Consider the following 13,940-nt stretch of genomic DNA (forward strand, 5'->3'; position numbering starts at 1 on the left):
TTTCTATTATTGGTCAAACTAAAAAATATCATCATTAAAGTGAAAAATACAACTCACAGTAGATAGAGACTATTATCAGAGTCTGTGATGATAATCTAAAAGTACAGTATTGTAAATATTTTGCTTGTGGGTCGGTTTTGGACTAACGCGGCTAAATTTGGGTTAGTAAACAGGTTAGGGAGTCCGGGTTATGGATGACGGCCTACCTGGCACATGGAAATGCTTGGGAGCTTGGAAGGTGGTGTTGGTGGGTGTAGCACACCTGGGCTGTGGCTGACTGTAATAGGGTGAACTCCTGCCACTCTCACTGCCTGCAGTCAGCCCAGCCAATCACAGTGAGAGAAACCAAAGCATGAATGGCCCACGTCCCCAAACAGAAAGACAGACAGGCTCATGAAAGACAGACTGACTCATAACCTGATGAATTACACGTATGTGAGCACACAAGTGTGTGTGTGTGTGTGTGTGTGTGTGTGTGTGTGTGTGTGTGTGTGTGTGTGTGTGTGTGTGTGTGTGTGAGTCAGTAGTGGGTGCTGCTGGGAATTCTGTGGCTCCAAACGGGGATTTGACACCTTGTTGCATCCCACTCAAACAGCTAGTATAGGCGTCATATTTTGTGTTTGTGTGTGTGTGTGTGTGTGTGTGTGTGTGTGTGTGTGTGTGTGTGTGTGTGTGTGTGTGTGTGTGTGTGTGTGTGTGTGTGTGTGTGTGTGTGTGTGTGTGTGTATGTGTGTGTCTTTGCTTGAGTGGGCCCATTACCAGGGAGATAATAATGCTGTGGGGAGCCACCGTGGCGACTGTGTGCGGGAGAGTCGGTGAAGGCAGAGCTGGAGGAACGCCTGGTTTTCAACTCCATGCCATCCAAGAGATCCTGAGAGGAAAGAGAGAGAAAAGAGGCTGTCTTAGAGTAATATGCTTTAATTTAGTAAAGGCTTTAAATTAGACCCCAAGGCTCGCTCCAAAACACAATTTTAATCGCGTTGAAAGCACTTTAATATTCTCCATTGTGCATATGGTGCTAACAGTCCTACTAGCGCACACGCATGTGCAGTTGTACACACACTATGTATGTTCGCAGGATGTTTGGTCACTGCTGTGTGAATGTGTGAATGACGCTCGTCATGCTGCCTCAGGCCTGGGCTTCTATTTTTTATACCTTTTTTTTTTCTTCATGTTTACATGTTTTAATCCTTGCTGTGAGTAATTATATGATTTTAAAGAGCCCTGAGCCCATTTTGCATCTTGTTTTTATACTTAAATAAAATTGAATTGAAATGAATCATATGCTTAAACTACAGTAATTGTGAGGAAAAACTGTGAACAAAGATTTCAAAGATCGACACATTTTCTTTGCTTACATAGAGGCCCGCTTTAAAGGAATAGTCTGTTGGTTAGCTGCTCTCTTGCCAAGACTTAGAGAAGAAGATCAATAACAGTCAAATGGCTGCATGTTAAATATGCAGCTGGTTAGCCTGTAGACTGGGAAATGGAGGGAAGCAGCTAGAACGACTCTCTAAAGGAAACAAAATCCATCTACCAGCATCTTTACAGCTCACTAATTAACACGTTATATCATGAGGCATGAGGCGATGTGGTGGATCTACTTCTGTCTTGGTGCAGTAATTCCAGAAATATCAAATATCCCTTGCAGTGACCATCATCTTTTCTAGTCGTTTCTTTTTAATTCATGCTGGTTTTATTGGCAGAGACTGGAAACCTGCTTCACATTAGGGACACATCAATGCGACCTTTTCTCTCCAGAAATAGAAACCTCAAGTTATCTGCCAGTATCAAGTATTGATGTGACGCTAGTGTTTTCTTTCACCAAAATTTAAGATTGTACACACATAAACTCACTGAAATCATCAATCTAACCCTTCACTGATCTGCTTAATAAGTATTGCTGCTGATCCCCACTGAAGAAAACGGATCCCTCTCCCTCAGCTTAACTGTTGGTCTGATGTGCGAGTCCAGTTTTTCCATTTCACAGTGAAAGTCCTTCCCTGTTCATCGACAACATGTGAACTGTGTCGTCCATACAGTTACATTATATTCCTTTTCTATTGTGCATTTACTAGTCTGGAGTAAAACATACCCTCTGAGTCATTACAAAGAGGGAAAATGGTTAGGTGGAGTACTTACATGAGAGTACGGCGATAAGGAGCCCAAAGACTTGATCAGAGGGGGGGAAAAATTTGTATATTTGTTACTATTTATTATTCTTGTTAAAGGTTATAGTCGGTTTGCTTTTGTCCAATTTTTTTTTTAACACAAAACATAACTCAAAATACATTTTTGGATGGGTGTGTGTGCGTGTGTACCTGTCCACAGTTGTATCTCTCCAAAGTGTCATCTGAGAGGTGTGTGTGTGCGTGGTCGGCCTGATAAGGTATGATGTCTGGCCGCTGGATGTCATATATGGCTTTGACCCTGGGCAGAGCAGCCAGCTGCTTATAGTCCAAAACATCATTGTTAACCTTAGACTGTAAGGGAGAGACAGAACCACGCACAGAAACAGTAAATGGAAACTGAGTAGTAAATAGAAAGCTGGATTCTAAATCAAAGGCAGACAAATTAATTCGCACAAATAAAACACATACGCAGGCATACAGGCAGGAAAACATAAAAACACAGTGATGTGAAATGAAAATACTCGATGAGCTACTTAATGTCAATTTAAACACGATATAGAGCAATGTAATCGGAAAAAACGTCATCCGATAGACTAACAACATCTCAGACAATCTACTGTTTTCATCTAAGAAGCTAATGTGTTTGCTTGAGTGCAATTAAATGTCTTAAAATGTATTATAAAATATACATAATGTGTTTTGTGCATCTCCCCAGACATACAGTGAAGCAGAGAGACAGACAGACAGACAAGTCATCTGCTCAGAGACAGATAGAGCAGACAGAGTGAGCTTTCAGGGACTCTTTGTGTTTCTGTCTGTGTTGGCTTTATTTGAATGACGGCTGTGACAGTGACAGCTGAGGGCGTAGCGGTGTCAGCGTAACCATGGTGATAGCAACTCACACAGATGAGCCGGTGAGGAGAGCCGAGTAGAGGAGAGGAGCCTGGAGGAGAAATGGACGCCGTCTCAGAGGTGCGTCTCAGCTGGTGAGACAAAAGTAGGAGTCAGAGGGAGGATGTGAGTGAAGTAAAAACAAGAGTCAGTGCTGAGAAGTTGTTTCATTTAATGTAATCAAATTTTAAAGAAAGAATAGCTTAATAGTAATATTAACTTGTGTTACATTTCATGAGAGTGACAGCACGATACATCAAATAAAGCCTTATCAAATCTTTGCCTTGTTTGGCTTTAATTCTTGAAATCTTGGAGGTGCCAGGTCTGAATCTGAATCTAAAGTTTTTCATCTTGTTGATTTAGTTAAGCTGAGTAATACAAGCATTTGACTGTAAAAGGAAAAATAGCAATTGAATTGGTCTTTCCTAGTTTTAAAAGTGCCATATCCTGAGTGTGTGTGAGGAAACAACTTCCTCCTCTGTCCACATGTGATGAACCCACATTGCATTTTTGCATTTTCATGATAACTCTCGACTCTGGCAGGCAACGGTCAAAGTGCAGCTCATACATATTTCAAATAAAATGCTTTTTTGAAGCATTAAAATGTAAGACTTCTTGTAAGGCTTTTAGGAAAAGTTCTGCCAAATAAAGCTGTAAGACTAGTTTGGAAACTCTTTGACCCCCTTTGCATTGATTGCACGTGGTAAAATACCCCAAAAGTGTTGTCCAAAGAACTACATCTTAATCTTTCATAAAATACATTGCATATATCAAAGAGTTTTTTATGTAAAAATCCATTTATGAGGAGGGGAGACTTGTTGAAGTTAGTTTCTTATAATGCAAAGAACCAAATACTGTAGTTTTCAAACCAAAAATGAGACATTTCAGACACAGCCAGAGAGAAAGAACCACAGAGAGGACAGAAACAGAAACAGGGAGAAAGGGCAGGGGGTTGCAGGTATTTTGAGTATTGCTCACCCTCAGTTTTCTCTCCAGCCGAGCAGCTTCTTTACACATGGGGTGCCAAACCTCTGAACCTGCACACAAACATACATATACACACTTTGTTTATTGTGTGTGGGCAGCAGCCATACAGTTTTATGGGATCCTATGAAGAGTAGATCAGCCGTTCTCGAGTGCATCAACATCAATCAGCAGCACACACACACGCACGCACGCACGCACGCACGCACGCACGCACGCACGCACACACACACACACACACACACACACACACACACACACACACACACACACACACGGGAGGCAGGGCGTAGGGCTGTGGAGGCAGTTTGTCTAGTCTGAGAACAGAGGATGAAGCTCCTCTGGTCTCCCCACACAGATAAACATAAAGGAAGACGGGCAGAGAGAGAATTTTTAGCCACGATAGCTATGTGGCTGCAGGGATGGTCATGTCTGCCCGTTCACCACTCCATCCAAACAGAAATATCTCAAGTAACTACTGGACGGCCTGCTCTGAAATTTTGTTCAGACATCCATGTTTCCCTCAGGATACGATATGACACGATTTATTTGATGCACCATGTGTCCCTAAAAGTGTCCAAACTAATTTTTCATGTCAAATTTATAGTCCACCCTCCTCGTGGCAAATTAGGAGAGTCGTTCATCCAGCTAACCATCACATATAGCCCTCTTTTCCTGACACTGTAATTAAGTATGACCCTTTTTATTTATGTATTGTATGGATTAATTTTTTAAATCTCTATTTTTGATGCGGTGTTCCTGTTTACTGGCCTCATCATTTACAGAATGTTCTATCGTTTTTATTGCCATTGCTTTAGATCATTTTCCACATGACTAGCTATATTACTCCATTAAGAAATCCTGCTTAAATAAATGTAACCTCCCTTAAAAACTGAAAATGGTCAATAAGAAGAGACAGTTTGTGAGTAATAAAATAGTAGAGAACATTTTTCAGTGCAGCAATGTACAGTCATTGCATATCCTTCCTGCTTTGCAAACGTGTGCTTGCGCTTCATTGCAAAAGGTTTTTTTTTTAATTAAAATGACCCAAACAGAGAGAAGGAGGAATGAAGGAAGTTGTTAAAAAGTCGAGAGAAAGAAAGGAGATGTACAGAGAAGAAGAACAAGGAAAGAAGAAGAGGAGGATGAACCACAGAGCAGGAGAGGAAAGAGGGCTATTAGATCTTATTCATAACAATAAACCACTAATGTCAGGATGTTATATGCATGTGGATCTGATAGTGATAATGACAGTAATATATCCGCCCTGAACACACACACACACACACACACACACACACACACACACACACACACACACACACACACACACACACACACACACACACACACACACACACACACACACACACACACACACACACGCGCTGACTCTGGATAATTTTCTCGGGCCTTGGGGCAATGCAGTCCAGCAGAATGGACTCAGTTAGCTGATCATGACTCTAATATACAACCACTATCAACACCATAAATCTGACCTGCGCACACACACAGACACACACACAATCTGTAAGCACACACACACACACACACACACACACACACACACACACACACACACACACACACACACACACACACACACACACACACACACACACACACACACACACACACACACACACAAACAAGCACAGATACACAGAGGCTACCCACACCCAACAACGATACACACTCACACAAAACCGCACACAAAATCAATACTGCAGACAGAAGCAATGCGTGGTGATTCAGTGCACCCCCGTCCCACCCACGCTCCTCAACTCTGCTGCCGAACAGATGTGTGGCCTTGGACTTGGGATCTTTTATCTCCTGGATGAGGAAAATCTAAATTGTGCAGAGAAAATAAATTCAATAATCCAAAACGCAGTGCAATAAATCAATTCTGAGAAAATTAGCTGCTTGAGGTTTGACACAAATACATCTACAACAAACTCAACCTCCCCTGAGTCTGTTTGTATTTGTTCTTACACGCAGATGTGTTATTTATGAATGAAGCTTCTGGTGTATTAAGAGAGACTCTTGACTTTATGCAAAATAAGGATAATCAATGGAACAAATGAGACTCGTGATCTTCACTGAAGATATTTAAAAACATGAGATGAAGGCAGCCGGTGTAAATCCAGGGAGGCAATATTTACATTTGTGCTTATGTCATTTGAAATTCTAATGGATCTGTATAAAGCGGCAGATATTTAAATGCCCTCAGGTGCTTTTTTTTTTTCTGCGGAATCATGCTGCCACGAGAAACAGAACACAGCTATTCATACGTGTACAGTAATATGTTGGTTGCTCTTCCTTTTTTTAATGTAAAGTAAATAAATGTGGTTCATCATCAGTTTCTGCTTGGAGATGGGAACATGTCTTTTAAATAAAATATATTTGATTCTGCCAAATAAAAATATCATCTTCGGCAGCATTGATCTTTCAGCCGTGGCCAGATATTCCCACAGAGCTGTTCTTTCTCTTCTTGAGTCAAACAAAACTGCAAAATTACTGTAAGCATCAAATTTATTCTCTTCAGTGTTTAAAATAGAAACAGCATCTTTTTAGTACCCAGAATATAAAATGTACAGCAGCGCTGGGTTGATAGATGTTGACCTGAATGTCTGAAACCATTAGTTGATCATTGTGTAAATTAATTGAATTAAAGGTTCATTGTGCAGGATTTAGAGGAATCTATTGGCAGAAATTTAATATAATATTCACGATTGTGTTTCCTTAGTGTATAATCATCTCAAACTAATAATTATTGTGTTTTTATAACCTTGGAATAAGCCCTTCATATCTACATATGCAGTGGGTCCTCATCCATGAAGCTACCATGTTGCACCGCCATGTTTCTACTGTAGCCCAGAAGGGAAAAAACAAACCCTAGCTCTTAAGAAAGCCTTTTTGTGAGTTTTGCTACCATGTACATTTACTTACATGCGCGGAAGGAGAGGGTGAGGCAAAGTATTTAATTGGTTGCAATCCGCAACCTTACCACTTGATGTCTCTAAATTCTACATGCGGCTCCTTCAAAAAATTGGAATCAATAGTAATAATACAGCTGCCACTTACGGCTTCTAATATGGGGATGTGCTTTTGTAGACAATTAAACCAACAAGACATAAGTTTGGGCAAAATAATTTTAAAAAGGTTAATTATTAATAATTTTTGGATGATAATGATAACGATTCTGTAAGTTAACTAACAGCACACCTAGGTTTGGGAAATGGAAAATAAACATAATTTCCATCCAATAGTACAATTTAAAAGTAACCTAGCTGTTGAAAGAAAGCATCCACAATTAGTTCCTAAATAGTTCTTCATCCCTACCACCACACACACGCACGCACGCACACACACACACACACACACACACACACACACACACACACACACACACACACCACTTCTTATTCCAAACATGCATCATGAGATTGATTGCAAGGGTTGTGCTGTGTGTATGTGTATGTGTTGGTGTGCATGTGCGTCTGTGCCCTAATTGAGTGCACCTCACGAGGGTGATTGCTCAGCCCTCCTACATGTCTGAAGTCATCAAAAGGAGTGAATTTAACCTTGGGGCAGCTCACTGGAGCTCAGAACACACACGAACACACCTACACACACATACACCTGCATTCATATGCAGACACACAAATGGGCAAACATGCAGCATTTAAGCACATTCCCAGAAAATGATGTATGCATTCACAGGTATATATTAAAAACACTTACTCGCAAATAATTCAAGTACAATATGCAAATGCTTAGTTTTAACGGTGGCACTGAGCACGAGAGCAGCAGAATGTCAATGAGGTGAAACAGAAAGTGTCAACCTGCGTGGCGTATCTGACAATGTGTGTGTCAGCCGCATGTTACGGTACAGTAGCTCCACATTTAGTCCAGATTCAACTCCACCAGGCCAAGTTATCTGGGATACACCCAATTTGAATATGATTTAATTGTCACCTTTATCTCAAATACAAGCACAGTTTGGGATCGCAGCGCTCTTATTTTCAACCATATCTCCATATGTAGCTCAATTTGCATTAATATGTATAATATGAGTAAATGCTGCTTCCTTTCTTCAAAGCATCAGACAGAATATTAAAATTGTATGTGAAAGCATGTACATTGTTATTCCTCTAATCTATTATACTGTGTATGTACATAACATAAACTGTGGTTACAATTAATGTCATAAATATTGAAACATGTGTGCTGACTTTTAGTACAAGGCACACAAGATGTAAACAAGGGACACAAGGGCAGAAAACAAATGCTGATACACCATGTGGCGATTACACTGCTTTTGCACCGGCAATTAATCTTGCTGTTTAATCCGAGGTTTGCAAAATAGTTCGATACAACCATTGTGTCGAGCATCATGATGTATATCACACTAAAAATGGTTATTAATGCAAAATAGCTGCTCATAAATGCAACTTGTGGGACATTTTTCAAAAGATAACCAGCAAAATACATAAAAATGCGAGTTTATGCCACACGGTCAAGAAGATTTTCCGGTGTCCTCATATCAACCTATCTGATGACACCATGTGAATGAGCTTGTTAACTTCAATTACTGTTATATTATTTGTGAAACAGAAGCTCCAGGACGATTCAATTCAAACCTCCAGATAAGTTGGCCTCGTTCAGAATAATTCTGTCAGTGACAGCGCAGAGTAATGGACACAGCAGAGGTGAAGGGAAGGCTGAGAGGTAATTGACTCCAGTCTGTGTGTGTGTGTGTGTGTGTGTGTGTGTGTGTGTGTGTGTGTGTGTGTGTGTGTGTGTGTGTGTGTGTGTGTGTGTGTGTGTGTGTGTGTGTGTGTGTGTGTGTGTTTGTCAGATGGGGGAAAGTGGGAACATGCGTGTCTTTACCAGTAATGAGTGTCATATGTAAGATCAATAAGTTGTACAACAGTGCTTCGTTAAAATCAGCCTTTTATCCTTCCACTCTCTTTGCATCTCCCTCCCTCCCTCACACACACACACACACACACACACACACACACACACACACACACACACACACACACACACACACACACACACACACACACACACACACACACACACACACACACACACAGACACACCCTACTCTAAACCTAATTTTCAGTCTTCCCCTTCATTCAGCCATTTAAAAGTGCGTCAGAAAGTGAACACGAGCCAAAATCAAAATGTCCTCACATTCCACAAATGTCCTCATTCTCAAGGTCTAAAACTCAAATTGGTCCACACAGACAGACACACACACACACACACACACACACACACACACACACACACACACACACACACACACACACACACACACACACACACACACACACACACACACACACACACACACACACACACACACACACACACACACACACACACACACACACAGTTGTGTTTCCATGACTTCAGAGGACATTACACTGACTTACATTTCCTTGAGACTCACCTTAATCACAACCATGACTGCTACTGTACTTACCTCACCCTAACCTGAATTAAACCCCCAGTTATAACAGCTAATTCAGATAAAAAAAAAAAAAAAAAAAATCAATCTAAAGTCATTACCCATCAAGTCTATGGCCTAACCTATATCATAAACCTCAAATCAAACCCAACCCAGACCAAAGACATGGTTCCAAGGTCACTACCTGACCACTCTAAAACCCAATCTGGATTAAAGCCTCAATCTAAAACCAGCACTTGACCCCTTTAAAACCCTCACACCTGTGCTGGGATCAAGGGAAAAACAACTAGGCGATACCTTGAAACTTGAACTAGAGCCCCTCCTGGGCACTGATGCCTCTTAGATGGCCAGGGCACTGCCCCTTTGACTCTCATTAAACTGCTTGAATTTGATGAGAAACTAGTAGGGGGAGTCATTGTAACCCTGAACAAGTCTTCATACTAAATTTCAATGATTTTCGTTCGCGAGTTGCACTCTGTCCCTGAAGGTAGGCGTGTCCCCACAATGTGCCTGTGAAAATATATTTATGTCCCCACAACACCAGTATTACATGAACACACACACACACACACACACACACACACACACACACACACACACACACACACACACACACACACACACACACACACACACACACACACACACACACACACACACACACACACACACACACACACACACACACACACATCCTTCAGCAGATGCAGATGCAGAATCACACACAGGCCATCTGGATACTTGCAGGGTACAGCTAATTCAATGGATGCTACAAGTCTATTTTTATGCCTGTTAACTGTACAAATGCAGAAGCACACTTTGTAGTTCCAGACATATATTAAGACTAAAAGGATTATTTTATTGATAAATTAGTAAAATAATTGGATTTATTTATACTATAATTGTACTTTATATAGCGCAGATCTTTTTGATCAGGTTACCACATTTATTAAAATAGTAAGTAACATTGCAGACAACCTCTCTTCTGCTCGTCTCTCTAATTTTGTCTCACCTGTAAGGTACATTTCCTCTCCTTCCAAGAACATCATGTGACAGCGGGCACACTTGGCACAGCTAGGGTGGTAGTGTTTCCCACCAGCCTGCAGGAGAGATGGGGGAAAAAGGGGAAAGGAAAGGAAAGGAAAGGAAAGGAAAGGAAAGGAAGAGAGGAGATAAATCAGGCACAGAGAAGCAAAAGCAGATGACACAAATGAGAAAACGAGAACAGAGTGTTGATAAGAAATAAAGAAAAACAATGCAGTGACGAATGGGAAGAGGCGTGATAAGAAATAGAAAAAAAAAAGAAAAAGGAATGAATAGAGTAGAGAAGATGGGAGTGTGTTGCTTTGTTGGCTTTCCAAAGCTGCTTCATCATCACTGAACACTTCAGTCGTTTAAGGAGGGACAGCTGCATTTTTTCACAGCTTTTTATAGACCAACTTTCACAGACAGCTTTGTCTCAGACAAAAAAATAAGCACACTGCCATTCTTGTTCCCATCTGTCTTAAGTATATTCACATATTCACAAACACGCACTCACCTCGAGTACTCTGCCGCTGATGTACCTGTTACAGCTCTCGCACCTGATCCCAAACTGAGTGTGGTAGTCAGTCTCACAGTAAGGTATCCCATCTCTGCCAGGAACACAGAGAAAGCAGTTTAGTTTAATCTCTCAGCTTTGTGCGACTGTTCACCACTATTTATCCTCTAACACAGTGTTGTTTAGTGCATGAGTCAAAAGAGAAAATGCAAAAGATTCCTAAAATATTATAAAGATATTTCTTTCCTAATATGAACATTTAAATAAATACAGTGAATATCATTTATGCAAATAGAAAAAATAATCAAATTTTTGGAATACAGAGAAGTGCTGGTAAAAAAAACAACAACAACAACAACAACAAAAAAAACCTTTCCATGACTTGCTAGAGCTCCAAATAGTATCATTTTTTTTTAAACAGCTTTATAGTAAAAAACACATCTTAGGCAAGTTTTATTATCTTTATTCGGTAACTTCAGATTTTCAGACAGCGGCTTTTCATGACAGAGGATGTGGGCTGCTTGAGAGAACATTTCATATTTGCTCAAACATAACTGCAGCTGAAGTGTACATATGGCGGACCGAACCACCTACTTGCTGATGTACTCTCCGGTGAGCGCACAGCCGCACGTTCGGCATTTGAAACAACTGACGTGCCACTGTCTCTCCAGAGCCAGCAGAGACTGACCCTGTTTGATCTCCTCACCACAGCCTGCACAATCTGGAGGAGAGGAGAGGAGAGGAGAGGAGAGGAGAGGAGAGGAGAGGAGAGGAGAGGAGGAGGAGAAGCAGGAAGTGCATTTATGAGAAAGCACACAAGCACAATGAGCAGGAACATTTTGAGCATTTATGCACTTATCCTCCCTCCCTCTCTGTCCTTGCCTCTGCTCTGCCAACCTCTCATCACTTCTCTCCTCCTTCTCCTCTCCTCCTCATCCCTCCTTCCTGTCGTGACAGTCACACTGTCTCTGCCAGATGGAGCTACCAGAACCAGGCTACAAGGCTACCTGAAGCAGCAGGCCACCTTCTGTGTGTCTGTGTGTGTGTCTGTGTGTGTGTGTGTGTGTGTGTGTGTGTGTGTGTGTGTGTGTGTGTGTGTGTGTGTGTGTGTGTGTGTGTGTGTGTGTGTGTGTGTGTTCGTAGGGAATGGGGCTGTGTTTTTGCAGCCTTCAGCAGGTGGACAGTGCAGCTCTTAGTGTTGTTCGTCCGTAGGATGAATCACAAAGATGTAAGTAATTTCAAACAATATCAGAAGCCCAGATAAATTCATGGCTATGAGTAATTACTAATCTATATTGAAGGATAAGACTGGACATATCTTACATTTTTCTTATTGTACTAGCACATGTAGTCTGCAAAGTCAAAGCCAGATATATATCTGATTCCTTTGTGCCCTAGATCTCCACTGTTGTCCATTAATGTCCCACACAGTTGCACTGGGTAACATGTTCCTTCCTTTTAATGAACATGGGCGCTTTAATTTGTCTCAGTCCCAAACACCCTGCCCTTCTGTCACATGTAAATACCCAGGATAGCAACAAATGTATATGAATCCACTGCTGTAAATAGTCCCCAACAAATCTACGATTTACTCAGGTTTAATCAAAAGGTTTATTAAAAAACGACAGAGCTGAGCCTTTGTGGGAAATCACCCTTTTTAATGATGAAACTGTATATTTGTGAGCAGTTTTTAAAGATTTACATCATCTACAAGAATGGATAGGGTCGGGGCCAAGAACAACAACAAAACAGTGGATAAGTCAAAAGATTGACAAACAGTCTGGTGAGTTTCGCTCTTTTCATGTGAATTTACTGACATAGAGGAATGTATTTCCGCTGCTTCTCCTCTTTGTTGGAAAAGGAAAATGACACCTTGTTCAATTCGTTGATGAAGCCCATCAGATGCTGCTGATGAAGCTGATGCTAGTAAGTGGACATTTGAGCTAAGGTTATTTGGTCACACATAGACTGACAGCTACTAGTTTTTATTTAAGAATATAAAACATTCTATATATATATATATATATATATTAAAAAAAAACAATATAGCAGCTGTCAAGTAGCCAAACCAAATTTACCAAAAATAATGGAGCAGAACTCACGTCATGCTTTGTTTTTGTACAGCTTGTCATGGATTAGCGTCAGATCTGGTGCGCAACATTTACAATATCTTGTGCGAAAACATGCGCGTTATAGTGTGGCACACGTGTACGCGCATATATTTGTGTGCGTGTTTGTTTCTTACAGCTTGGTCCGTGGACCTTGACGGGCTTGTCGCTGTTCAGAGAGTGTGAGCACTGCTGACACACACACTTTTTCCCACAGAAGGTCACCCTGTCTCCAATTGGGAACGGACTCCTGAGAACGCACACGCAGAAAATGTCAGTAATGTCATGCAGATGGGGCAGTGCAGAAATTCTCAGTCCACCCCAAAACACAAAAAGACAGTAATTTCTCCTTATTACACACCAGCAGAAAGTTTCTGGTTTTAATTGCAGAACTTGATATATGATATCTTTACTGCTGCTCGAACATTACAGATGTGTATGGCAGCATTTTTGGTTCTCAGAGAACTGAAAACTAATAGTGAACAAATCAATAGCAATGTTTTTACTGGAACTATTTCATAACAAAGGAGCACTGCCAAAAAACAACTGACAACAAGGTCTGTTGAGTATTTCTGTAGTTTGACCCCGGTGGGTGATTTTGTTTTATTCTCCTTTGTACATTCAAAGTTAAGAAGTGTTAATCTAACTCTGGAAATTATAACAAACAATTACATTCTTTCACAAAATCCCCAACAACAACAAAAAATCTATAAATATTTTGAATAAATTAAACTTCAATATTCAGTAAGGTACAGGACAAAACTTTATTTTTTTTTTTTTTTTTTTTATAAACAATGAAA

The 13,940-nt window shown here is 40.7% G+C and overlaps 1 protein-coding gene across 12 annotated transcripts in view; it reads right to left on the minus strand.

Moving 5' to 3' along the window:
- Positions 1-13,940, minus strand: part of LOC138633095 (actin-binding LIM protein 3-like) — a 45,021-nt gene that overhangs the window by 14,798 nt on the left and 16,283 nt on the right. For 6 of the 12 annotated variants that reach the window (XM_069719141.1, XM_069719206.1, XM_069719148.1 and 3 more), the window contains exons 4-13: positions 13,278-13,390; positions 11,627-11,753; positions 11,033-11,126; positions 10,505-10,592; positions 4,002-4,060; positions 3,035-3,115; positions 2,322-2,483; positions 2,143-2,172; positions 760-871; positions 207-311 (exon numbers count right to left, since the gene is read on the minus strand). In XM_069719141.1, the coding sequence (XP_069575242.1) occupies positions 207-311; positions 760-871; positions 2,143-2,172; positions 2,322-2,483; positions 3,035-3,115; positions 4,002-4,060; positions 10,505-10,592; positions 11,033-11,126; positions 11,627-11,753; positions 13,278-13,390 (971 nt within the window). The remainder of the gene's footprint in view (positions 1-206; positions 312-759; positions 872-2,142; positions 2,173-2,321; positions 2,484-3,034; positions 3,116-4,001; positions 4,061-10,504; positions 10,593-11,032; positions 11,127-11,626; positions 11,754-13,277; positions 13,391-13,940) is intronic. The other 6 variants (XM_069719171.1, XM_069719162.1, XM_069719214.1 and 3 more) reach the window with 3 other exon arrangements.

This window comes from Brachyistius frenatus, unplaced genomic scaffold (genome assembly GCF_029030835.1).
Source record: "Brachyistius frenatus isolate BFR_SWC_R1_liver_20210118 unplaced genomic scaffold, ASM2903083v1 Contig_5, whole genome shotgun sequence".
Classification (NCBI taxonomy): Eukaryota; Metazoa; Chordata; class Actinopteri; family Embiotocidae; genus Brachyistius; species Brachyistius frenatus.